The 26,502-nt window shown below is 41.0% G+C and overlaps 2 protein-coding genes across 3 annotated transcripts in view; both read right to left on the bottom strand.

Moving 5' to 3' along the window:
• LOC118938520 (uncharacterized) overlaps positions 1-26,502 on the bottom strand; it is a 30,771-nt gene that overhangs the window by 1,908 nt on the left and 2,361 nt on the right. Inside the window, exons 4-18 of the mRNA XM_090194525.1 lie at positions 26,245-26,475; positions 25,801-26,016; positions 25,242-25,643; positions 24,428-24,619; positions 20,205-20,337; positions 19,736-19,882; positions 7,045-7,149; positions 6,087-6,112; positions 4,438-4,662; positions 3,978-4,310; positions 1,936-2,178; positions 1,608-1,709; positions 1,299-1,517; positions 854-1,186; positions 505-759 (exon numbers count right to left, since the gene is read on the bottom strand). Of these exons, the coding sequence (XP_090050651.1) occupies positions 505-759; positions 854-1,186; positions 1,299-1,517; positions 1,608-1,709; positions 1,936-2,178; positions 3,978-4,310; positions 4,438-4,662; positions 6,087-6,112; positions 7,045-7,149; positions 19,736-19,882; positions 20,205-20,337; positions 24,428-24,619; positions 25,242-25,643; positions 25,801-26,016; positions 26,245-26,475 (3,162 nt within the window). The remainder of the gene's footprint in view (positions 1-504; positions 760-853; positions 1,187-1,298; positions 1,518-1,607; positions 1,710-1,935; positions 2,179-3,977; positions 4,311-4,437; positions 4,663-6,086; positions 6,113-7,044; positions 7,150-19,735; positions 19,883-20,204; positions 20,338-24,427; positions 24,620-25,241; positions 25,644-25,800; positions 26,017-26,244; positions 26,476-26,502) is intronic.
• LOC118938176 (uncharacterized) lies at positions 21,124-24,619 on the bottom strand. Of its 2 annotated transcripts, none has more exons than XM_090195493.1 (6): positions 24,356-24,619; positions 24,047-24,137; positions 23,259-23,298; positions 22,964-23,044; positions 22,669-22,749; positions 21,124-22,533 (listed from the first exon to the last, which is right to left on the bottom strand). In XM_090195493.1, the coding sequence occupies exon 6, from the start codon at positions 22,400-22,402 to the stop codon at positions 21,821-21,823; it is 582 nt and encodes a 193-aa protein (XP_090051619.1). In that variant the 5' UTR covers positions 22,403-22,533; positions 22,669-22,749; positions 22,964-23,044; positions 23,259-23,298; positions 24,047-24,137; positions 24,356-24,619; the 3' UTR covers positions 21,124-21,820. Both variants share the same exon structure in this region, with proteins under 2 accessions (XP_090051619.1, XP_090051620.1).

Genomic DNA, 26,502 nt, shown 5'->3' on the forward strand with positions numbered 1-26,502 from the left:
CTCATATACCATGTAAGGAAGCAAGAGATGATGTAAATTAGTATAGATTAGTAATTTACACTGACATGTAGAACCATGTATTACAGAGATGATGTAAATTAGTATAGATTAGTATATTACACTGACATGTAGAACCATGTATTACAGAGATGATGTAAATTAGTAGAGATTAGTATATTACACTGACATGTAGAACCATGTATTAGAGAGATGATGTAAATTAGTATAGATTAGTATATTACACTGACATGTAGAACCATGTATTACAGAGATGATGTAAATTAGTATAGATTAGTATATTATACTGACATGTAGAACCATGTATTACAGAGATGATGTAAATTAGTAGAGATTAGTATATTACACTGACATGTAGAACCATGTATTACAGAGATGATGTAAATTAGTAGAGATTAGTATATTACACTGACATGTAGAACCATGTATTAGAGAGATGACATCAATGACTTTCACTGTAGATATATCAACACCCAATGTACTCACATCTGACAGTGAGAGTCTCTTCTGGAGAGTGGATTCTCTCAAAACCTTCTACAGCACAGGAGTAGTTCCCTGCATCCTCACTGCTGACTGGTTCTAGGATCAGGCTGTTATAACTGGTGACTGGGTTGGTCAGGCTTTGTCCGTTCTTGTACCAGATGTAGGTGGGGTTGAGACCGACTCGACATTGGGTTCTACATCTCAGTGTGACTCTCTCCCCCTCTGACACAGACGTAGGATCCATCTCCAACAGGATATCTAAGAGGAATCATCAGTCATATTTGACTCCAGACTGGCTTGTCATGTGATTAGACTTGTCCTATTACAATAATAACTGTAGGTGGAGTATTACCTGTGACAGTCAACATCACACCAGGAAGCCCAGACAATCTCCCCTCATCTGTTGTTAGTAATCTGAATTTGTATTCAGCCGAGTCATTCTCTGTCAGGTGTGTTATTGTCATGGTGTGGTGGTTCTCTGTGTTCCTATTGTACTCCACACGACCTGTATACTCTGGATATGAACTGACATCTACAGGGTGTTTATGTATAAACCAGAATGAACCTTGTTCTATATAACTAGTGGGATGAGTGTAAGAGCAGGATATGTCCACTGTGGAGCCCTTCAAGACACAGATTCTCCTCTTGGTGTAAGTCACCCTCCAGCAGTTGTGACCCTGAACACCTGAAAATACATGAAATAGTTTTGTTCAGATATACCTTGAAGTTAGAAAGTTGCCTTACTTTGTTAAAAAGAAAGGTTAGCTACAAATTATCCCAATAGAATCCAGACTCACACACTGCAGGAGAGCGGAGATCCTCATGGCCTTTAACAGCACAGGAGTAACTCTCTGTTTCAGAACTCCAGACAGAGTGTTGTTGGGAAGTGAGCCAAGCAAGAGACTGTCCATTCCTGTACCAGATGTAGGTGGGGTTGTCAGTCAGAGTACAGGTGGTGCTACAGGTCAGTGTCCTCTTCCCTGTCTTTGTGTCAGGAGTCACCTTCACCTGCAGGTCTGAATGAGAGCAAATAAAAACACACTTTCTGGTTTCCTTCTGTAGTTGACAAAATGACTCTACCAGACTTAAAGATAACACAGTCTAACCTGTGGGATATATGGTAGTGCAAGGCAGGTCCACGGATAGTATCAAGGAACAGATGCCTATACTGGTGTAGGTCACCCTTAAGCAGCTCAGAGAAGAAGTATCTGGAACAAATGATGAAGCACATGATGATGATGATGTTGACGGTGATGGTGAAGATGGTGATGATATTAGCTTATTTGTATGATTCTCAGTATAACTAACATGTTAGATAGTAATGAGCTATAGTTATAAATCAGCAATCTGAATTGACTGAAAATATCAAGTCTGTTTACCATAAGAGAGGAAATCTCTGGAGGTAAAACTCTGGAGGTAAATCACAACACTCACCCACTGTGACTTCAGGAGAGCTAAGTTTGTCATGGCCTCTTAAGGCACAGGAGTAGCTGTCAGAGCCTCCTCTATTGACTGAGTATTGATACTGGGGAGAGGAGTCAGAAAATAGAAATTCTCCATTCATGTACCAGATGTAGGTGGGGTTGGGGATTTCAGTCAGAGTACAGGTGGTGCTACACGTCAGTATAACCCATGATCCTTCTGTCACTGTGCCAGGAGTCACCTTCACCTGCAGGTCTGAATGAAGAGAGAATAACAACATAAAATAACAAACCTCATCATTTCAACCTACTACAACTAGAGATAAAGTAGTGACAGTATATCATAATGTTATGTAAGTGTAGTATTACCAGTATATCATAATGTTCTGTAAGTGTAGTATTACCAGTATATCATAATGTTCTGTAAGTGTAGTATTACCAGTATATCATCATGTTCTGAAGTGTAGTATTACCAGTATATCATAATGTTCTGTAAGTGTAGTATTACCAGTATATCATCATGTTCTGAAGTGTAGTATTACCAGTATATCATAATGTTCTGTAAGTGTAGTATTACCAGTATATCATAATGTTCTGTAAGTGTAGTATTACCAGTATATCATCATGTTCTGTAAGTGTAGTATTACCAGTATATCATAATGTTCTGTAAGTGTAGTATTACCAGTATATCATAATGTTCTGTAAGCGTAGTATTACCAGTATATCATAATGTTCTGTAAGTGTAGTATTACCAGTATATCATAATGTTATGTAAGTGTAGTATTACCAGTATATCATAATGTTCTGTAAGTGTAGTATTACCAGTATATCATCATGTTCTGTAAGTGTAGTATTACCAGTATATCATAATGTTATGTAAGTGTAGTATTACCAGTATATCATAATGTTCTGTAAGTGTAGTATTACCAGTATATCATTATGTTCTGTAAGTGTAGTATTACCAGTATATCATAATGTTATGTAAGTGTAGTATTACCAGTATATCATAATGTTCTGTAAGTGTAGTATTACCAGTATATCATAATGTTCTGTAAGTGTAGTATTACCAGTATATCATAATGTTCTGTAAGCGTAGTATTACCAGTATATCATAATGTTATGTAAGTGTAGTATTACCAGTATATCATAATGTTCTGTAAGTGTAGTATTACCAGTATATCATAATGTTATGTAAGTGTAGTATTACCAGTATATCATAATGTTCTGTAAGTGTAGTATTACCAGTATATATCATAATGTTCTGTAAGTGTAGTATTACCAGTATATCATAATGTTATGTAAGTGTAGTATTACCAGTATATCATTATGTTCTGTAAGTGTAGTATTACCAGTATATCATAATGTTATGTAAGTGTAGTATTACCAGTATATATCATAATGTTCTGTAAGTGTAGTATTACCAGTATATCATCATGTTCTGTAAGTGTAGTATTACCAGTATATCATAATGTTCTGTAAGTGTAGTATTACCAGTATATATCATAATGTTCTGTAAGTGTAGTATTACCAGTATATCATAATGTTCTGTAAGTGTAGTATTACCAGTATATCATAATGTTCTGTAAGTGTAGTATTACCAGTATATCATAATGTTCTGTAAGTGTAGTATTACCAGTATATCATAATGTTCTGTAAGTGTAGTATTACCAGTATATCATAATGTTCTGTAAGTGTAGTATTACCAGTATATCATAATGTTCTGTAAGTGTAGTATTACCAGTATATTATAATGTTTTGTAAGTGTAGTATTACCAGTATATCATAATGTCCTGTAAGTGTAGTATTACCAGTATATCATAATGTTCTGTAAGTGTAGTATTACCAGTATATCATAATGTTCTGTAAGTGTAGTATTACCAGTATATCATAATGTTCTGTAAGTGTAGTATTACCAGTATATCATAATGTTCTGTAAGTGTAGTATTACCAGTATATTATAATGTTTTGTAAGTGTAGTATTACCAGTATATCATAATGTCCTGTAAGTGTAGTATTACCAGTATACATCATAATGTTCTGTAAGTGTAGTATTACCTGTGACAGTCAGAGTTGTTCCTGGGAAACTATGACCCCATTCAAAGTTGTCTGTTTTAAAAGTGAAGCGATACTCAGCTGAGTCCTCCTCTCTCAGATCTGTGATTCTCAGGGTGAAGGGACCTCTGTATGTTCCAGTGTACTCCACACGACCTGCATACCCTGGGTCTGTGGTTAGGTCTTCAGGGGTCGACTTATCACTTCTAAACCAGAATGATGATGTGGTGTTATAAAAACCAACATAAGTACAGGATATGTCCACTGTTGACCCCTTCAGGGCACAGATTCTCCTCTTGGTGTAAGTCACTCTGTAGCAGCTCTGACCCTGAACACCTGAAACACAGTGACATAACAAGAGGTCAACTGGATTCTATTCTCAGTTCTATCTAGAAATGCTCAAAGTTCTCAAGTTCTCATAGTGAAACCAACACACATTATAATGTATTAAATGAACACTCACACACTGCAGGAGAGTGGAGGTCCTCATGGCCTTTTACAGCACAGGAATAACTGGCATCATAGTTCTTGGAGACTGGGTCTTTGTATTGGGGCGAGGTACTCTCATCTAGATGTTGTCCGTTCTTGTACCAGATGTAGGTGGGGTGGTCAGTCAGAGTACAGGTGGTGCTACAGGTCAGTGTCTTCGACGTTGCCCACCATGTAGGAGTCACCTTCACCTGCAGGTCTGGAGTAGACAACATCAACCTGAATCCCCTGTTGTCTAGTGTCGTCACATGATGCAATACATTTACCCTGAAGAAGGTGATGTCGAAACATTGGTGTATTTTAAGCAACAAATGACTGGGAGGTTATACATATGGAGTGTGACTCTCTTTGTTGTTACAGCTTCCAGTTTATTCTCCATTAGTCAGCACCTCGACACTAAATCATTTTATATGGGTGTGCACCAGCTCATTATTTTATTAGATTAATACAAATCAAGACCATTTCTAGACCTAAAGGGTTAATGAAGATTAAACAGAACATCAGACAATAGAATGTTACCTGTAACAGACAGAATGACTCCAGGACTGTCAGTATATAGAATGTTACCTGTTACAGACAGAGTGACTCCAGGACTGCCAGGATATAGAATGTTACCTGTGACAGACAGAGTGACTCCAGGACTGCCAGTATATAGAATGTTACCTGTAACAGACAGAGTGACTCCAGGACTGCCAGTACATAGAATGTTACCTGTAACAGACAGAGTGACTCCAGGACTGCCAGTATATAGAATGTTACCTGTAACAGACAGAGTGACTCCAGGACTGCCAGTATATAGAATGTTACCTGTAACAGACAGAGTGACTCCAGGACTGCCAGTATATATAATGTTACCTGTAACAGACAGAGTGACTCCAGGACTGCCAGTATATAGAATGTTACCTGTAACAGACAGAGTGACTCCAGGACTGCCAGTATATAGAATGTTACCTGTTACAGACAGAGTGACTCCAGGACTGCCAGTATATAGAATCTTACCTGTAACAGACAGAGTGACTCCAGGACTGCCAGTATATAGAATGTTACCTGTTACAGACAGAGTGACTCCAGGACTGCCAGTATATAGAATGTTACCTGTTACAGACAGAGTGACTCCAGGACTGCCAGTATATAGAATGTTACCTGTTACAGACAGAGTGACTCCAGGACTGCCAGGATATAGAATGTTACCTGTGACAGACAGAGTGACTCCAGGAATGCCAGTATATAGAATGTTACCTGTTACAGACAGAGTGACTCCAGGACTGCCAGTATATAGAATGTTACCTGTTACAGACAGAGTGACTCCAGGAATGCCAGTATATATAATGTTACCTGTTACAGACAGAGTGACTCCAGGACTGCCAGTATATAGAATGTTACCTGTTACAGACAGAGTGACTCCAGGACTGCAAGTATATAGAATGTTACCTGTTATAGACAGAGTGACTCCAGGACTGCCAGTATACAGCATGTTACCTGTTACAGACAGAGTGACTCCAGGACTGCCAGGATATAGAATGTTACCTGTTACAGACAGAGTGACTCCAGGACTGCCAGTATATAGAATGTTACCTGTTACAGACAGAGTGACTCCAGGACTGCCAGTATATAGAATGTTACCTGTTACAGACAGAGTGGCTCCAGGACTGCCAGGATATAGAATGTTAACTGTTACAGAAAGAGTGACTCCAGGACTGCCAGTATATAGAATGTTACCTGTTACAGACAGAGTGACTCCAGGACTGCCAGTATATAGAATGTTACCTGTAACAGACAGTGACTCCAGGACTGCCAGGATATAGAATGTTAACTGTTACAGACAGAGTGACTCCAGGACTGCCAGGATATAGAATGTTACCTGTTACAGACAGAGTGACTCCAGGACTGCCAGTATATAGAATGTTACCTGTAACAGACAGAGTGACTCCAGGACTGCCAGTATATAGAATGTTACCTGTAACAGACAGAGTGACTCCAGGACTGCCAGTATATAGAATGTTACCTGTAACAGACAGAGTGACTCCAGGACTGCCAGTATATAGAATGTTACCTGTAACAGACAGAGTGACTCCAGGACTGCCAGTATATAGAATGTTACCTGTTACAGACAGAGTGACTCCAGGACTAACAGGATATAGAATGTTACCTGTTACAGACAGACTGACTCCAGGACTGCCAGTATATAGAATTTTACCTGTAACAGACAGAGTGACTCCAAGACTGGCAGTATATAGAATGTTACCTGTAACAGACAGAGTGACTCCAGGACTGCCAGGATATAGAATGTTACCTGTTACAGACAGAGTGACTCCAGGACTGGCAGTATATAGAATGTTACCTGTAACAGACAGAGTGACTCCAGGACTGCCAGGATATCTCCTTCTGGTCTGGTCTGTTATAAAGCTGAACTTGTACGTAGCTGAGTCACTCTCTCTCAGGTCTGTGATTGTCAGGATGTGGCCATTCTTCTTATCTCTATGGTACATCACACGACCTTTGTAGTCTGGGTCATCACTCAGACTCACAGGATTCCCCTCAGCATTATTTGTTATGAACCAGAAGGTTGTTGTGACTGTACCACTGGTATATGTGTAAGAGCAGGACAGCTCCACTGTTGACCCCTTCAAGGTACAGATACTCTGAGTGGTGTATGTAACACTCCAGCCATTCTGACTCAGTACCACTGAAACACAGTTAGACATCACAAGGACGTTACATTAAGTTCAAGGTCTTGTGACTCACACTAACACTTTGTTCCATAGTTGCTGAGTTGAGACATAGATACTTGTTGGTTGAGTGTGAATGAAAACCACAGATAAGCTTCACTCAGTGAGGTGAGAAAGACAACTGTTTAAAATGGAGTGGAGACGCCAAATGTGTCGACAGTAGAACATAAAAATGGTTATGCTTTTAGAAATGTCTGTAGACTGATAAACAGAGCAACAAAAATATAAGAATGAGACCATACCTGCTACAGACCAGAGAAAGACCACCAACACACTTCCTGCTGTTCTCAAGGCCATTGTTGCATCTCCCACCCTGCAGTCCTAGAAACATAAACAACAACTCACTCTATAGCTGGTGAATAACTCCACCTGATACATTGAAGTATAAACTGTAAATGGGGTACAGGGTCTCATTACTGAAAATGAACCAGGCTCATATTGTGTTGTGATGTATTGTGCTATATGGTTGTCTATGTGAATACTGTCTGTCTGTAATGTGTGTGATGTGTTGCATGTCTGTCTACATCTGTCTATTTAAGATGGCATGATGTATGATGCAAAACAATGTCCTAATGGATACAATAAAGTAATCATCATCATCAACAACAATCTCTTATTGAACAGATCTGACTAAAGCTTGGCAGTAAACACATATTTTAAGGGGGTAGCTCAGCTTCAATATTGCAGATAGATTGTGGCTTCAATCAATGTAATTGTCTGAATCTTTTCCAGTTCCCTTTTTATATTTTTTGTAAATATATACAATATATATCAAATATAAATATATATATATACATTATATTTAATATATATTAATATATATATATATATATACAGTATACAGTATACATCATATATGTCATATAAGTCCCTTTTTCAGGACCCTGTCTTCCAAAAATGTTTTGTAAAAATGCTAATAACTTCACAGATCTTCATTGTAAAGGGTTTCCTCCTCCCTCATGTGGTACCCTTCCTGCAGGCTCATCCTGATATGACCCTCCAGCATGACAATGCCACCAGCCATACTGCTCTTTTTTTTGTGATTTCCTGCAAGACAGGAATGTCAGTGTTCTGCCATGGCCAGCGAAGAGCCCGGATCTCAATCCTATTGAGCACGTCGGGGACCTGTTGGATTGGAGGGTGAGGGCTAGGGCCGTTCCCCCCAGAAATGTCTGGGAACTTGCAGGTGCCTTGGTCTTCACAGGAAGATCTGGCCAATCTGGTGCAGTCCATGTGGAGGAGATGCACTGCAGTACTTAATGCAGCTGGTGGCCACGCCAGATATCGACTGTTACTTTTGATTTTGACCCCCTCTTTGTTCAGGAACACATTATTCCCTTTGTGTTAGTCACATGTCTGTGGAACTTGGTCAGTTCATGTCTCAGTTGTTGAATCTTGTTATCTTCATAGAAATATTTACACATGTTAAGTTTGCTGAAAATAAATGCAGTTGACAGTGAGAGGACGTTTCAGTTTTTATATGTATTTTTTGTCAATATATTTTCCACTCAAGGATCATGCTGCTGCTCCCCCTATGGTCATTCCACCCCACCCCCTCTACAGCCACCACCCCAATGGTCATTATCCATCACTGCCAGAGTTATTATCTATATAGTGCTAGTTCTATTTCTGTTGTTTTCATTACAATTTTTCATCATTTTATTTCACTAGTCCTGCATATTGGAGCTCGAAGCCTAAGATTTTCACTGTACCCTGCAATTGCACCTGCAAACCTGTGCATGTGACTATTAAACAATCTGAATCTTTATTATGTTCCCCTTGCCTTACCTCCCCTCCTCTAATTGGAGTAAACTAATGACAAACACAGACAAAATGTTGTGTTACTGTCCTGGACCAAAACAGTTATTCCCATTCAAAATATGTTTTACCTAACCACTAACCCTAATCTTAATCCTAACCTTAACCTCTAACCTCTAAATCTAACTCTTCATCCTAATCTCAACCAAAAATAGCCTTGTTACTTGTGGGGACCTGTGAAATGCACCCACTTGTCCAACTTTGTTTTACAGTCCTTGTGAGGACTTCTGGTTCACACAAGGATAGTAAAACCATACAAACACACACACACACCACACACACACACACACACACACACACACACACACACACACACACACACACACACACACACACACACACACGGCTATACTTTGACTGTGGTTTAGGACTGCATTATTCTATGTGTGGTGAGGTCTCTTGTGAATAGGAAGCATTTCAGTGTAAATTGAAAATGGACGAAAGTCAGCACAGATATATGTCTTATGTTGAGGAGTGGACCTACATTTTAAAACAGGCAAAATGTGACTAAATCCCATCACTCCTCATCAGCTGCATCATAGTGGTACTGAAGGTTCCAGTGTTCTAGACAAGAGCTTTCCCTACTGGCATCTCAACATTACTGCAGCCTCCTCTCTTCAAACGATGTCCTTATACATTTGGGCAGAAATATAATGCCACAGTGATATTCTGTTACACTGAATGTGTCCCAAATGGCACCCTATGTGCCCTAGTTAAAAGTAGTACACTATTTAGAGAATAGGGTGCCATTTGGGACACACCCACTGTTGGCCATTGTGTTTAGTACTGGTACCTAATGATAATGTCCTCAATAATGTTGGGTCAATAACAACATAATAAACTAATGAAACACAACACTGGCTAGTACTTGACCAAGTCACATTTAAGCACACAAACACTGATGTCTATAGTAGTATTAGCCACTATCATATTCTGTTACACTGTTGGCCCTTATGGACAGCAGAGGAGGCTGGTGATAGAAGGAGATGGTGCAGCAGTGGACTATTTTGTGTTTTTTATGCTGGTCTTAACTTTTTTAGTTCTTAATGTCTCTGCCATCATTTCCTGTGGCCAGAACAGCTTCTAAACATCAGAACAGTGATCACTACACTTGATTTGGATGAACATTTCTACTTTTTTATTTTTTATTTTTATTTCACCTTTATTTAACCAGGTAGGCTAGTTGAGAACAAGTTCTCATTTGCAACTGCAACCTGGCCAAGATAAAGCATAGCAGTGTGAACAGACAACACAGAGTTACACATGGAGTAAACAATTAACAAGTCAATAACAGTAGAAAAAAAGGGGAGTCTATATACATTGTGTGCAAAAGGCATGAGGAGGTGGGCGAATAATTACAATTTTGCAGATTAACACTGGAGTGATAAATGATCAGATGGTCATGTACAGGTAGAGATATTGGTGTGCAAAAGAGCAGAAAAGTAAATAAATAATAACAGTATGGGGATGAGGTAGGTAAAAATGGGTGGGCTATTTACCAATAGACTATGTACAGCTGCAGCGATCGGTTAGCTGCTCAGATAGCAGATGTTTGAAGTTGGTGAGGGAGATAAAAGTCTCCAACTTCAGCGATTTTTGCAATTCGTTCCAGTCACAGGCAGCAGAGAACTGGAACGAAAGGCGGCAAAATGAGGTGTTGGCTTTAGGGATGATCAGTGAGATACACCTGCTGGAGCGCGTGCTACGGATGGGTGTTGCCATCGTGACCAGTGAACTGAGATAAGGAGGAGCTTTAACTAGCATGGACTTGTAGATGACCTGGAGCCAGTGGGTCTGGCGACGAATATGTAGCGAGGGCCAGCCGACTAGAGCATACAAGTCGCAGTGGTGGGTGGTATAAGGTGCTTTAGTGACAAAACGGATGGCACTGTGATAAACTGCATCCAGTTTGCTGAGTAGAGTGTTGGAAGCAATTTTGTAGATGACATCGCTGAAGTCGAGGATCGGTAGGATCGTCAGTTTTACTAGGGTAAGTTTGGCGGCGTGAGTGAAGGAGGCTTTGTTGCGGAATAGAAAGCCGACTCTTGATTTGATTTTCGATTGGAGATGTTTGATATGAGTCTGGAAGGAGAGTTTACAGTCTAGCCAGACACCTAGGTACTTATAGATGTCCACATATTCAAGGTCGGAACCATCCAGGGTGGTGATGCTGGTCAGGCGTGCGGGTGCAGGCAGCGAATGGTTGAAAAGCATGCATTTGGTTTTACTAGCGTTTAAGAGCAGTAGGAGGCCACGGAAGGAGTGTTGTATGGCATTGAAGCTCGTTTGGAGGTTAGATAGCACAGTGTCCAAGGACGGGCCGGAAGTATATAGAATGGTGTCGTCTGCGTAGAGGTGGATCAGGGAATCGCCCGCAGCAAGAGCAACATCATTGACATATACAGAGAAAAGAGTCGGCCCGAGGATTGAACCCTGTGGCACCCCCATAGAGACTGCCAGAGGACCGGACAGCATGCCCTCCGATTTGACACACTGAACTCTGTCTGCAAAGTAATTGGTGAACCAGGCAAGGCAGTCATCCGAAAAACCGAGGCTACTGAGTCTGCCGATAAGAATATGGTGATTGACAGAGTCAAAAGCCTTGGCAAGGTCGATGAAGACGGCTGCACAGTACTGTCTTTTATCGATGGCGGTTATGATATCGTTTAGTACCTTGAGCGTGGCTGAGGTGCACCCGTGACCGGCTCGGAAACCAGATTGCACAGCGGAGAAGGTACGGTGGGATTCGAGATGGTCAGTGACCTGTTTGTTGACTAGGCTTTCGAAGACCTTAGAAAGGCAGGGCAGGATGGATATAGGTCTTTAACAGTTTGGGTCCAGGGTGTCTCCCCCTTTGAAGAGGGGGGTGACTGCGGCATCTTTCCAATCCTTGGGGATCTCAGACGATATGAAAGAGAGGTTGAACAGGCTGGTGATAGGGGTTGCGACAATGGTGGCGGATAGTTTCAAAAATAGAGGGTCCAGATTGTCAAGCCCAGCTGATTTGTACGGGTCCAGGTCTTGCAGCTCTTTCAGAACATCTGGTATCTGGATTTGGGTAAAGGAGAACTTGGAGAGGCTTGGGCGAGTAGCTGCGGGGGGTGGCGGAGTTGTTGGCCGAGGTTGGAGTAGCCAGGCGGAAGGCATGGCCAGCTGTTGAGAAATGCTTGTTGAAGTTTTCGATAATCATGGATTTATCGGTGGTGACCGTGTTACCTAGCCTCAGTGCAGTGGGCAGCTGGGAGGAGGTGCTCTTGTTCTCCATGGACTTCACAGTGTCCCAGAACTTTTTGGAGTTGGAGCTACAGAATGCAAACTTCTGCCTGAAGAAGCTGGCCTTAGCTTTCCTGACTGACTGCGTGTATTGGTTCCTGACTTCCCTGAACAGTTGCATATCGCGGGGACTATTCGATGCTATTGCAGTCCGCCACAGGATATCTTTGTGCTGGTCGAGGGCAGTCAGGTCTGGACTGAACCAAGGGCTATATCTGTTCTTAGTTCTGCATTTTTTGAACGGAGCATGCTTATCTAAAATGGTGAGGAAGTTACTTTTAAAGAATGACCAGGCATCCTCAACTGACGGGATGAGGTCAATGTCCTTCCAGGATACCCGTGCCAGGTCGATTAGAAAGGCCTGCTCACAGAAGTGTTTTAGGGAGCGTTTGACAGTGATGAGGGGTGGTCGTTTGACTGCGGCTCCGTAGCGGATACAGGCAATGAGGCAGTGATCGCTGAGATCCTGGTTGAAGACAGCGGAGGTGTATTTGGAGGGCCAGTTGGTCAGGATGACGTCTACGAGTCTGCAACTTTTGACATTCTGCTTACTCCGGACCAGACCCTGATCCCCGGCAGCAGAGAGTCAAGCGAGCAGGCATCCTGACGAGATTACATCGGTCATCAAATAGACCCCGAAATAGACCAACAAACTAAAAGAGCTCGAGACTATCCTGTCAACAGGACCTGAATAACTGTAATATAGGTTTCTCAGAGTTGTGGCTGAACGAGGACATGGATATACATCTTGTTGATTTGTCTACACTCTTAGAAAACAAAAGGTGCTATTTAGAACCTTTTATCTTTCCAGGTAGAACATTTTTGGATTCCATGTAGAACCCTTTCCACAGAGGGTTCTACATGGAACACAAAAAGGTCCTACCTGGAACCAAAAATAATTCTATCTAGAACCAAAAAGGGTGCTCCTCCTTTTTCAACCTCACCTGTGCTCCTCCTTTTTCAACCTCACCTGTGCTCCTCCTTTTTCAACCTCACCTGTGCTCCTCCTTTTTCAACCTCACCTGTGCTCCTCCTTTTTCAACCTCACCTGTGCTCCTCCTTTTTCAACCTCACCTGTGCTCCTCCTTTTTCAACCTCACCTGTGCTCCTCCTTTTTGAACCTCACCTGTGCTCCTCCTTTTTGAACCTCACCTGTGCAACTAGGGGCAACAAAACTCTAGTTCACCTATACTCTACACATGCATAAAAAGCCCTCCCTTTGGCAAATCAGACCATATTTTTATCCTCCTGCTTCCTGCCTACATGCAAATACTCAAACAGGATGTACCAGAGACACGCTCAATACAGAAGTGGTCCGATCAAGTGGATGCTCAGCTACAGGACTGTTTCACTTGCACAGACTGGAATATGTTCCGGGATTCATCCAATAACATGGAGGAATTGATCACGTCTTTCACCATTTCATTAATAAGTGCATCACCGATATTGTCACCACAGTGACCTACAGACGTACCCCAACCAGAAGCCATGGATTACAGGCAACATCTGCACAGAGCTAAAGGCTGGAGCTTCCGCTTTCAAGGAACGGGACACTAATCCGGACGGTTAAAGAAGTTCTGCTATGACCTCCGAAGAGCAATCAAACCGGAAACGCGCCAATACAGGACGAAAGGCTGAATCCTACTACACTCCTCAGTAAAAGGCACATGAAAGCCAGCTTGAACTTTGCCTAAAGGCACCTAAATGAGATTCTCTGGTCTGATGAAACCAAGATCTTTGGCCTCAATAGCCAAGTTTCACGTCTGGAGGTTACCTGGCACATCCCTACGATGAAGCATGGTGGTGGCAGCATAATGGTGTGGGGATGTTTTTCAGCTGCAGGGACTGGGAGACTAGTCAGGATTGAGGGAAAGATGAGAAAAGTAGAGAGAGATCCTTGATGAAAACCTGCTCCAGAGCGCTCAGGACCTCCCAACAAGACAACGACCCTAAGCACACAGCCAAGACAACGCAGGAGTAGCTTCGGGACAAGTCTCTGAATGTCCTTCAGTGGCCCAGCCAAAGGCAGGACAAACACGATCGAACATCTATGGAGAGACCTGAAAATAGCTGTGCAGCGATGCTCCCCATCCAACCTGACAGAGCTTGAGAGGATCTGCAGAGAAGAATGAGAGAAACTCCCTAAATACAAGTTGCCAAGCTTGTTGCATAAAACCAAAGATGACTCGAGGCTGTTATCGCTGACAAGGTGCTTCAACAAAGTACTGAGTAAAAGGTCTTAATACTTATGGAAATGTGATATTTCAGTTTAATTTTTTTTTACAAAAATGTATAAAAAACTGTTTTTGTATTTATTATTATGGAGAATTGTGTGTAGATTGATGAGGGGGAAAAAACACTTGAATCCATTTTAGAAGAAGGCTGTAACGTAACAAAATATGGAAAAAGTCAAGGGGTCTGAATACTTTCAGAATGCTCTGTATTTTTATCTTTAACTCTGCATTGTTGGAAAGGACCCATGTCAATCCACCATCACTGTGTCTCATGTTGAGACTACTCCTAAACACAACCCACCATCACTGTGTGTCATGTTAATACTACTCCTAAACACAACCCACCATCACTGTGTCTCATGTTAATACTACTCCTAAACACAACCCACCATCACTGTATCTCATGTTAATACTACTCCTAAACACAACCCACCATCACTGTGTCTCATGTTAATACTACTCCTAAACACAACCCACCATCACTGTGTGTCATGTTAATACTACTCCTAAACACAACCCACCATCACTGTGTCTCATGTTAATACTACTCCTAAACACAACCCACCATCACTGTGTCTCATGTTAATACTACTCCTAAACACAACCCACCATCACTGTCTCATGTTAATACTACTCCTAAACACAACCCACCATCACTGTGTCTCATGTTAATACAGCTCCTAAACACAACCCACCATCACTGTGTGTCATGTTAATACTACTCCTAAACACAACCCACCATCACTGTGTCTCATGTTAATACTACTCCTAAACACAACCCACCATCACTGTGTCTCAGGTTAATACTACTCCTAAACACAACCCACCATCACTGTGTCTCATGTTAATACTACTCCTAAACACAACCCAGCATCACTGTGTCTCATGTTAATTCTTCTCCTTAACCCAACCCACCATCACTGTGTCTCATGTTAATTCTTCTCCTTAACCCAACCCACCATCACTGTGTCTCATGTTAATTCTTCTCCTTAACCCAACCCACCACCACAAGACTCTCTGGTCTTGGCCATTGTGGAGAGGTTGGAGTCTGTTTGATTGAGTGTGTGGACAGATGTCTTTTATACAAGTAACGAGTTCAAACAGGTGCAGTTAATACAGGTAATGAGTGGAGAACAGGAGGGCTTCTTAAAGAAAAACTAACAGGTCTGTGAGAGACGGAATTCTTACTGGTTGGTAGATGATCAAATACTTATGTCATGCAATAAAATGCAAATTAATTACTTATAAATCATACAATGTGATTTTCTGGATTTTTTTTTAGATTCCGTCTCTCACAGTTGAAGTGTAACTATGATAAAAATTACAGACCTCTACATGCTTTGTAAGTAGGAAAACCTGCAAAATCGGCAGTGTATCAATTACTTATTCTCCCCACTGTATATGCATATCCTAGTTTCTGGGCCTGAGTAACAGGCAGTTTACTTTGGGCACCTCATTCATTAAAATTTCCGAATACTGCCCCCTATCCCAAATAAGTTTTTAAGATCCCATAAAACAGCAGCCATCTTCTCCAGCGCTAACGAGGTGTCCCTTTGCAAAATAATGTTTATGCATGTATGCTGTTGGTGAGAATACTTGTCTCACCTGGCTGGCTATCAGGTTAACAAGGTGGTCATGTCTAGCAGTGTACAAATCCCCCGCACACACACACACTGCAGTGTTAAATAGTTTGTTTACATGTCTATTTTACCCTGGTTAATCATCTCATCTCTATGTAGATCAACACTCCTACACTGAGACACTTCATGAATACTGAACCTGATGTAACAACCAAAACACAACTCAAAACACAACAAGAAGTACAATGATATATTACCGTCAAGTATATGACTTATTACTAAAAACAAATAACCCAAAACTATATTTCAAGATATTGTCTAGAGTACCTGCAGAGTGAAGGGAAGGGGAGAGGTCTTGTACAGTGAGTCAACTTACTGGTAGTGTGTGGCAACTGCTAGTAAGTGTCAGTTCTGTGGTTGATACATATTTATGTAGTCAGGACACAAGTAGCTGATGCAGAACAGTCCTTTCTTCCTCTTTAAGACCTTAACATGCATGACGACTAGAACATAATGTCAGAGAAGGGAGGTTGCTGTATTAAAATGGGTCCTACATTTCTATAATGGACAAAATGTCCCCATTTCCACTTTTATATAAATACAGAACCATGTTAACAATATGTTGACTATTCTATATGGAATGTTTATAATATCTTAGAATGTGTTGCCTTGTCCCTCTGAGTTCTACATGGAACAGGTCAAAGTTCCATTCACATTTGGTCAGTTCCATGATGTCATTCATTCTATTCTACAAACACATTCAATTTACACTCCTCATCAGCTGCATCAAAGTGGTACTGAAGGTTCCAGTGTTCTAGACTAGAGCTCCTCCTACTGGCATCTCAACATAACTGCACCATCCTAATAATAATGCCCTCAATAATGTTGGGCTAATAACAACATTACAAACTGACAATACATCAGATAGAATGGTGAAACACAACACTGACTACTTGACAAAGTCACATTTAATCACACAAACACTGATGTCTGTAGTAGTACAACATTCCACTATCATATTTTTGGGGCGGCAGGGTAGCCTAGTGGTTAGAGCGTTGGACCAGTAATTGGAAGGTAGCAAGTTCAAACCCCCAAGCTGACAAAGTACAAATCTGTTGTTCTGCCCCTGAACAGGCAGTTAACCCACTGTTTCTAGGCTGTCATTGAAAATAAGAATCAGTTCTTAACTGACCTGCCTGGTTAAATAAATAAATATTATGTTACACTTGTATACAGTAGTATCATTAGTTAGCAGAGGAATCAGTATCACCATAGTCTGCTGTATTGACTGCTGCTGTCCGTATAGTCTAATGTAGCCTGACGTACACAGTTCTTCTTGAACTGTTGTACTTTGACAGTGAATGGAGATCTGGGTATTACTGGTATACTCTACTGATCATGTTTTAAACATGTAAATGAATAAACTGATCTAAACTAAACACATGAAACCACAGTCCAGGGTCAGTATTCACAAAGTGTATCAGAGTAGGAGAGCTGATCTGGGATCAGTTTAGCCTTTTAGATCATAATTATATGGACCATCTGAGACACTTTATGAATACAGGCCCTGATGTAACAACCAAAACACAGTTCAATATAAACCAACAAGTACAAAGATACAGGAAGTCATGTGATGTTTGGCTAAAAACATCAAAACTAAAACTATATTTCAAGATATTGTCAAGTGTACTTACAGAGTGAAGTGAAGGGGAGAGGTCTTGTACAGTTAGTCAACTTACTGTCACTGTGTGGAAACAAGAAGTAGTCTACTGTAAGTGTTAGTAGAAGCAGGCTGAGCCTAAGTGTGAATTATGTGGTTGATACATTTTAAAGAAGCCTAGTCAGGGCATTAACATGCAGGAACAGCATGTCACATAAGGGATGTTACTGTATCTAAATAGAAAATGGTCTGAAGTCAGAATACTGTAGTTACATTTCTTTATTTGAGGAGTGGACCTTCATGTTTTACAAGAGACTAAATGTGACCCATTCCCATCACTCCTCATCAGCTGGTACTGAAGGTTCCAGAACAGATGAAAGGGGAGTATCTTTGGTACCAGTGTTCTAGACTAGAGCTCTCCCTACTGACATCTCAACATTACTGCAGCCTCCAGGCATCATATGTCCCTACTAGTCTGATGAAAATATCTAAAATAGAAGGTAGAAAATGTCAAAAATATATATAGAATAAAACAGTCACGCACGTAAAAATACTGTTATTGGGACTTATGTTGAACTGGCGGTTGTATTGAGTGAACTAGTGATCTCAACTAGCTTGTTAGCTACATGAAGCTGCTGTTATTCAGCGATAAACAAGTATTTTTGTGCATCACACAGCTACTCTGAATGTACTGGATTGTGAACAATATGATGAGCTGCCTCTGAATTACAGCAAGACCCCATAGTTAGCTTGTGAGCTAGCTAGCTAAGATTTAGCTATCAACATTAGCTAGCTAGAAACAACAGACAGTGAGCTGTCATTATGTCAAGGCAAGCTGCTCTGAATGTCCACTGTGTTCTTGTGTGAAAGAGATGTTTTCAGCTCACTGATCTTCAGAGCAATGGACCCAAAGTGAACCCTGACATGCATATAGCTAAGTCTGTCTGTCTGTCTGTCTGTCTGTCTGTCTGTCTGTCTGTCTGTCTGGGATTATTGTGTCCCATTGAGTCTGCATGATGTGTGTTTTTTGAAAATGACAATGAATAATCTTTCATGTAAATGTTTATTGCTGCTTCGTTATTGAAATGTTATTGTGTGATTTATATAGTTATTTTTTAGCATTTTTTATTTAAAGAAATCTAATATTTTCTTACATATAAACAACTGCATTGTTGCTTAAGAGCGTGTCCTTAACCATTTCAAACTTGACAAATACAATTCGATTTGATTTGATGTATGTGTCTAGGTGCTGGTCATTGCTCCCTCTGACACTGGGTTTCTGAACCTCTAAAAGTCTGGGGGGGTTTGGAGGGGTTCTACTAGCTGACATATGGAATTGTTTTAAGGTGGTTGTACCGTGGACCATTTAGATATTTGATTTTAAATTTCACTTCCCCTTTTTTGAAAAAAAATATCCATAATTTTTCGGGGGGAAAAAATACTGCAAAAGCAATTAACACTCCTTTACTTATAGCCCATATAAACTAATTAAACGTGTTCTGTTCAGGTCTTCTTATTTCTGTGTTTGTTGTGTTCAGGTCTTCTTGGTTCTGGGTTTGTTGTGTTCAGGTCTTCTTGGTTCTTGGTTTGTTGCATTCAGATCTTCTTGGTTCTGGGTTTGTTGACTGTACTGTAGAGAACAGAGGAGTCCTCCTCAGCTGCTTGTGCTGCTGAAGAGAGAGAAGCAATAATGAAACAAAGACATTGTTCCAAATGGTGGCACCCTATAGGGCTCTGTCTAAAGTAGTGCACTAAATAGGGAATAGGGTGCCATTTGGAACAGAAAACAGTTCCTCAAAACCATCATCACGTCACTCCCCCATTTTAGACATGGCATAGTAACTGTCCTGAGATGTCCATTGTTGGGTTCATAGTTTGGGTTCATAGTGGTCTCAAAGGGTCAACTGTTTTGCTTATTGATGACATCTCCTACAACAAACAGCAGCATATGAAAGACCTTAATGCAGAATATGCTCACTGGGTGGCAGCACTGGGGAGGTTGAATTTCACAGCAGCGTAGTGGACATCCTCATCCTCAAAACGCACCTGAAGCCAGAGTGACAGAGGATGAGAACCAGAACCACTGTGATTCCTACAGCTGCAGTCAGAACTGAGGTCTGTTTCCCTAAAATAAAATATGGATGATATGAGAACACATTGTGTTCTAATGAACTGAATATTATTATGATAAGAAAACAGAATATCAATGTAATACTTGTTAATACTTGGGGATTTTATAAACAAACCTGTAGTTATTAACAAAAGTGTACTAATCCAAAGTATAATTATTAAGATTTATCTTGAAATTATATTATATTATTATATTATTATATATTTTAAGGATGAAACTTTACTTGCTACAACGATCATCAGAGCTGCAGAGTTCATAGATGCAATTGTATTCTCAGCCTCACAGTAATATTCTTCTCAAAGCCGGATGTCCTTACCATGTGGAGGCGTACTGGGAGGCTGAGGACGTGTTGAGGCCTATAGGGTTGGTCTTCTGAGGAGAGTGAGGGGTTCTCTGCATCCAGCGGTCTGGGTACCTGATCACCAGCCTGGTGCTCTCCAGCTCCACCCCTTGGACAGGAGGACAAACAGCAGGCACCAATGTGTCGCAGGAAACACTGTTTAACTGACGACCGACGTCAGCTTGCAGGCGCCAGGCCACAAGGAGTTACTAGAGCATGATGAGACAAGGTCATCCTGGCCGGCTAAACCCTCCCCTAACCCAGGTGACCCTGGGCCAATTGTGCTCCGCCTCATAGGTCTCCCGGTCACAGCCGGCTGTAACAGTCCGGGATCAAACCCGGGCCTGCAGTGCTGCCTTAGCACTAATTGTTGAATTTGTGATTTGTTCCAACTTGTTTTGTAATGTTTATGTCCAATGGCCAATGAGCAGTGATACGTTTTATCTATAATTTCATATGACAAGGATTGATAAGGATTTGTCAGTAGATTGTCGACTTGATGAATGATGATGACTGCTTGTCTAGCTTGCCAGCTAAGATTTTGAAAGTTTGTCCAATCAGTCCAATCAAAGCTACGGTAGATTTAACGCGATTTGACGTAATTTTGTCTAAGCCAATGACCTTGAGCCTTGTTGGATGGGCATTTCTACTGTAATTCTATGGCAGCACCCAAGGGGTTTAACATTTCGAGCTCTACCCGTAGATTTTGTGGTTATGTAGTGTCCCCATGAGTGACAGAACACTTAGCCAATCACAGCACAACTAGAGAACATTACCCACCCCTACGCTCCGTATTTTATGCTGGCTGCCCCACCACCACAGAAAGCACTAAGCTAGGCTGCAACACCTGCATTTTGGAGCTGCCTTAACTCAAGAAAGGAAAAGAGAGACCATGTTTGTATGCGACTTTATTAACTCAATGCTTTTTTTATTTATTAACTTGATTTGCAAACTGATGTGTCACGTATTAATTTCAAAATATGCAAAACAAGCAACAGAAAAAGCTAACCATGGGGCTGAAAACAGATTTAGCTCTGCCTCAGCTGCCTTGAATGACGTGTCGCCACTGCATGTCTTTAGAAATGATAGACAAGTTGACTAACAAATAGCCTACCAAAATGTTGGAAATTATAATAACGGACTGATTACATTTATTTTAAAATAAAAAATATATCATGACGGAACAATATTGTATTACGTAATATAAAATTAGTAATAATATCTGACAGCAATACAAAGTTAATCATCATTAAACACATCCGGAGAAACCTGGTCCAAGAACTAAAAATATTAAAAAGCTGTTTTCAATATGATCCACATTAGTTGCTGAGGAAAGTAGGACTATTGATGTTATAAAACATCTGTATGTGGCAAAATCCCATAGAAAAAGATCAGAAATAAAACTAAAGATAGTTAACAGATTTACATCAAAATATAACCCATCTCATTTATCATCAATATATTCCATTCCAAAATATATATTCCAGTATTTAGTGAAAAGTTAAAGTTCATGGTGTGTAAAAACCTCTAGATATGGCAGCAATAGAATAGAGGTGTAAGGCCTCGTTTTGTATTGGAACCTTCAGTCCAGGTTATGTGGTGATCATTTTCAGTCCAGGTTCAATGTTGGTGGTTCTCTTCAGTCCAGGTTCAATGTTGATGGTTCTCTTCAGTCCAGGTTCAATGTTGGTGGTTCTCTTCAGTCCAGGTTCAATGTTGGTGGTTCTCTTCAGTCCAGGTTCAATGTTGGTGGTTCTCTTCAGTCCAGGTTCAATGTTGGTGGTTCTCTTCAGTCTGGGATCTGTGGTGGTTCTCTTCAGTCTGGGATCTGTGGTGGTTCTCTTCAGTCTGGGATCTATGGTGGTTCTCTTCAGTCTGGGATCTGTGGTGGTTCTCTTCAGTCTGGGATCTGTGGTGGTTCTCTTCAGTCTGGGATCTGTGGTGGTTCTCTTCAGTCTGGGATCTATGGTGGTTCTCTTCAGTCTGGGATCTGTGGTGGTTCTCTTCAGTCCAGGTTCAATGTTGGTGGTTCTCTTCAGTCCAGGATCTATGGTGCTTCTCTTCAGTCCAGGATCTATGGTGCCTCTCTTCAGTCCAGGATCTGTGGTGATCATTTTCAGTCCAGGTTCAATGTTGGTTGTTCTCTTCAGTCCGGGATCTGTGGTGCTTCTCATCAGTCCACGATCTGTGATTGTTCTCTTCAGTCCAGGTTCTGTGGTGCTTCTCTTCAGTCCAGGTTCTGTGGTTGTTCTCTTCAGTCCAGGATATATGGTGCTTCTCTTCAGTGGGAGATTCCCCTCACATTCTGAAAAAATACATACTGAAGTAGCACTCCCACTAAACATTTTATACACACACACGCACAGACACAGACACAGACACAGACACAGACACAGGCACAGACACAGACACAGACACACACACACACACACACACTTACTGCCAGGGTTTCATACTCTGGTGACGTGGTCTCCATGTTCAGAGGTGTGTACGTATCACTGTTAGGGTCAGGATGGACACTCTGTGGACAGAAAGAGAGAGAGCGAGAAAGAGAGAGAAGGAGAGAAGGAGAGGGAGGGAGAGAAGGAGAGGGAGGGAGAGAAGGAGAAGGAGGGAGAGAGGAAATGCATGAGTCCTTTGAAACACCAGTCTTTCCATAATTTACTCTAAACACATTCAAGTACTGCATAAAACACACACTCATAAGCAAACCAAATTCATTAAAAGAGACTTACTATCAGAGTGTCATAGTCAGGGGACATGGTCCTCATGTTCAGACCTGTGTACGTGTCACTGTTACAGTCAGGACGGACACTCTGTAGAGAGAGAGAGAGAGACAGAGACAGAGACAGAGACAGAGACAGAGACAGAGACAGAGACAGAGAGAGAGGGGTAACAATGAAAATAGTATGAAAGAGACTGTCATGTCACCGTAAATGAATGAAAATGGAGTTGTAACCCCCTGGGTGAACATTTAGTTTTTTGCCCAGCACGACACAGCTGAAACCCTGTTGAAACTAATAGAATCACCTGTGTGTCTGCTGTGGCATCACTTCCTCCTGTGGATCTCCTGTAAAGATGGACAGAGTGAGTTCTGCTCTGTAAGTAAGTAAGTTGATATATTACAAATACATTTTAACAGGTTTTTTTTTACCTTTATTTAACTAGGCAAGTCAGTTAAGAACAAACTCTTATTTACAATGACATTCTAGGAACAGTGGGTTAACTGCCTTGTTCAGAGGAAGAACGACAGATTTGTATATTTTCATCTCAAAGATTCAATCTTGGTTGCAAGTTCAACACTCTAACCACTAATCTACCTGCCGCGCCAGGTGGCCTAGTGGTTAAGGGCATTGGGCCTATACCTTAATGAGTTAACAACAAATCAGTGTGCTAAGGTGAAAGAATAATACAAATATATATTTTCTGTCACACTCTGACCATGATTTGCGCTGTTTGTTTCTATGTTTTGTTTGGTCAGGGTGTGATAGGATTGGGCATTCTATGTTGTATGTCTAGTTTGTCTATTTCTATGTGTTTTGGCCTGATATGGTTCTCAGTCCGTGGCAGGTGTTTGTCGTTGTCTCTGATTGGGAACCATATTTAGGTAGCCTGTGTTGTATTGTGGTTCGTGGGTTATTGTCTTTGTGATGTTTCATGTTAGCACAGTGTTTCTATAGCGGTCACGGTCGTCTTGTTATTTTGTTTGTTTTGTTTAGTGTACTTCGTGTTTTTTTTGTCCGTTCAGTAAAGTATGCATTCACAGCACGCTGCACTTTGGTCTCCTCACTACGACGATCGTGACAATTTTCACTCACCTGAAGCACATGAATCCAGAGAAACAGAGGATGAGAATCAGAACAACCACTATGATTCCTACAGCTGCAGTCAGAACTGATGTTTGTTTCCCTGTAATATAATACAGATCATATGTAATGACACTTCATGTTATTATGAAGTGAAAATGAATATACAGCAAAACAGGAAATTAATGTAATACTTGTATATAGAAGCCTATGTATAGTTATAAACCAAAGTATAATGAGGCAAACTAGAAGAAGATACCTTGAAACATCATTTCTTATTGAACATAATTTTGTATTGAAGAATTGAAGATGTAACTTTACCTGCTACAATGATCATCAGAGCTGTAGAGTTCATAGATCCTCTTCTATTCTGGGCCTCACAGTAATATTATCCTCTGTCCTCAGAGCTGATGTTAGTGATGCTGTAACTCTGTCCTGATGCTCTTGGTGAGGTTACGTTCTTCTTGTACCAGGTGTATTTGTCCACAGGTGGGTTGGCATCACTGCTGCAGGTCAGAGTCACTGAACTGCCCTCCACTATTTCACCAGAGGGACTGACTGACACTGAGGTGTTCTTTGGAGCATCTAGTAAAGCAGAATTTGTCAGAAGGTCAGGATTTTAGTATACTACCTCAAATGACATCATGTCAAAAATAAATCATATCTAAACTCAGAGGACGATCTAAAACTGTCACTTACACAAAACATGAACAATAATACATTTGGAGATACTTTAGGACTAGAGTGTCTACTAAACTATTCTTCAAGTGTCTGATGTACTGAACATTCTAACTATAGACATGCAAACATCTATGACATTGTCTGTAATTTCTATGTAATGATGAATATTGATAGATAAAGCAGTAATATCCTTCCTATTGACCTTAAATGATTGATGCTATCTAAGTAGAATAGTAGTTTAATTCATACTTACACACTGCAGGAGAGTGGAGGTCCTCATGGTGTTCTACAGTACAGGAGTAACTGTCTGCAGAATGACCCAACACTACTAGGATATTACTAGAGTATTGTTGGGAAGTGGGCTCCTCTAGACGTTGTCCATTCTTGTACCAGATGTAGGTGGGGTTGTCAGTCAGAGTACAGGTGGTGATACAGGTCAGTGTCTTCTGTCCCTCTGCAGCAGGAGTCACCTTCACCTGCAGACCTGAAACAATATGTATAAAACCACATACACCTCTGTGTTAACAGGATGGTTCATATATTTTCTCCTGTAATTCATTATGATTTACAGTTGTATCATACAGTGTTGTATTACCTGTGACAGACAGACTTGTTCCTGGGAAACTATGACCCCATACAAAGTTGTTTGCTTTAAAAGTGAAGCGATACTCAGCTGAGTCCTCCTCTCTCAGATCTGTGATTCTCAGGGTGAAGGGACCTCTGTATGTTCCAGTGTACTCCACACGACCTGCATACCCTGGGTCTCTGGTTAGGTCTTCAGGGGTTGACTTATCACTTCTAAACCAGAATGATGATGTGGTGGAATAATAACCAACATAAGTACAGGATATGTCCACTGTTGACCCCTTCAAGACACAGATTCTCCTCTTGGTGTAAGTCACTCTGTTGCATCTCTGACCCTGAACACCTGAAACATAATGACAAGAGGGCGTGATTTACACAGTAGAATATTGAGCTTCAGTAATCGTGTGTTAGTTTTGTTAGACAACTCTGAAGCTGTTTAGCAGACAGAATAATTATATCTGAAAAGTTATACTAGAATACTGAGTTGAATTCTCACTCACACACTGCAGGAGAGTGGAGATCCTCTTGGCCTTTTACAGCACAAGAGTAGCTGTCCTTAGCATTAGGGAGGACTGAATAGGTGGAAGTCTTCACAGTTTCTACCTGTCCGTTCTTGTACCAGGTGTATGTGGGGTTACCAGTCAGAATACAGGTGGTGCTACAGGTCAGTGTCTTATACATTGAATACTGTTTAGGAGTCACCTTCACCTGAAAACCTAAATGGAAGGGGAGTAAAAACATATTACATCGTTTACAATTAATGATTAATTCCCTGACTCTTCAAAACTGTATAATGTGCTATGCAGTGTTACCTGTGACAGAGTACATACATTTATGACATTGTCTGTAATTTCTATGTAATGATGAATATGGAAGTATTACCCTTCTCATTGACCTTAAATGACTGATACTTTCTGTTGAATTCTAGTTTAATTCAGACTCACAAACTACAGGAGAGTGGAGAGCCTCGTGACCTTCAACAGCACAGGAGTAAATGTCCACAGTAGAATCCCAGACCATCAGCATATTACTAGAGGGTTGTTGGGAAGTGGGCTCATCTAGACGTTGTCCGTTCTTGTACCAGATGTAGGTGGGGTTGTCAGTCAGAGTACAGGTGGTGCTACAGGTCAGTGTCTTCTGTCCCTCTGCAGCAGGAGTCACCTTCACCTGCAGACCTGAAACAATATGTATAAAACCACATA

The sequence above is a fragment of the Oncorhynchus mykiss genome, chromosome 13 (assembly GCF_057628025.1).
Source record: "Oncorhynchus mykiss isolate SJ-2025 chromosome 13, ASM5762802v1, whole genome shotgun sequence".
Taxonomy (NCBI): domain Eukaryota; kingdom Metazoa; phylum Chordata; class Actinopteri; order Salmoniformes; family Salmonidae; genus Oncorhynchus; species Oncorhynchus mykiss.

What these genes read in the sequence shown, in the direction of transcription:
- LOC118938176 (XM_090195493.1), bottom strand. Translation starts at nt 22,402, where the DNA reads ATGAGAAGCACCACAGATCCCGGACTGAAGAGAACAACCAACATTGAA.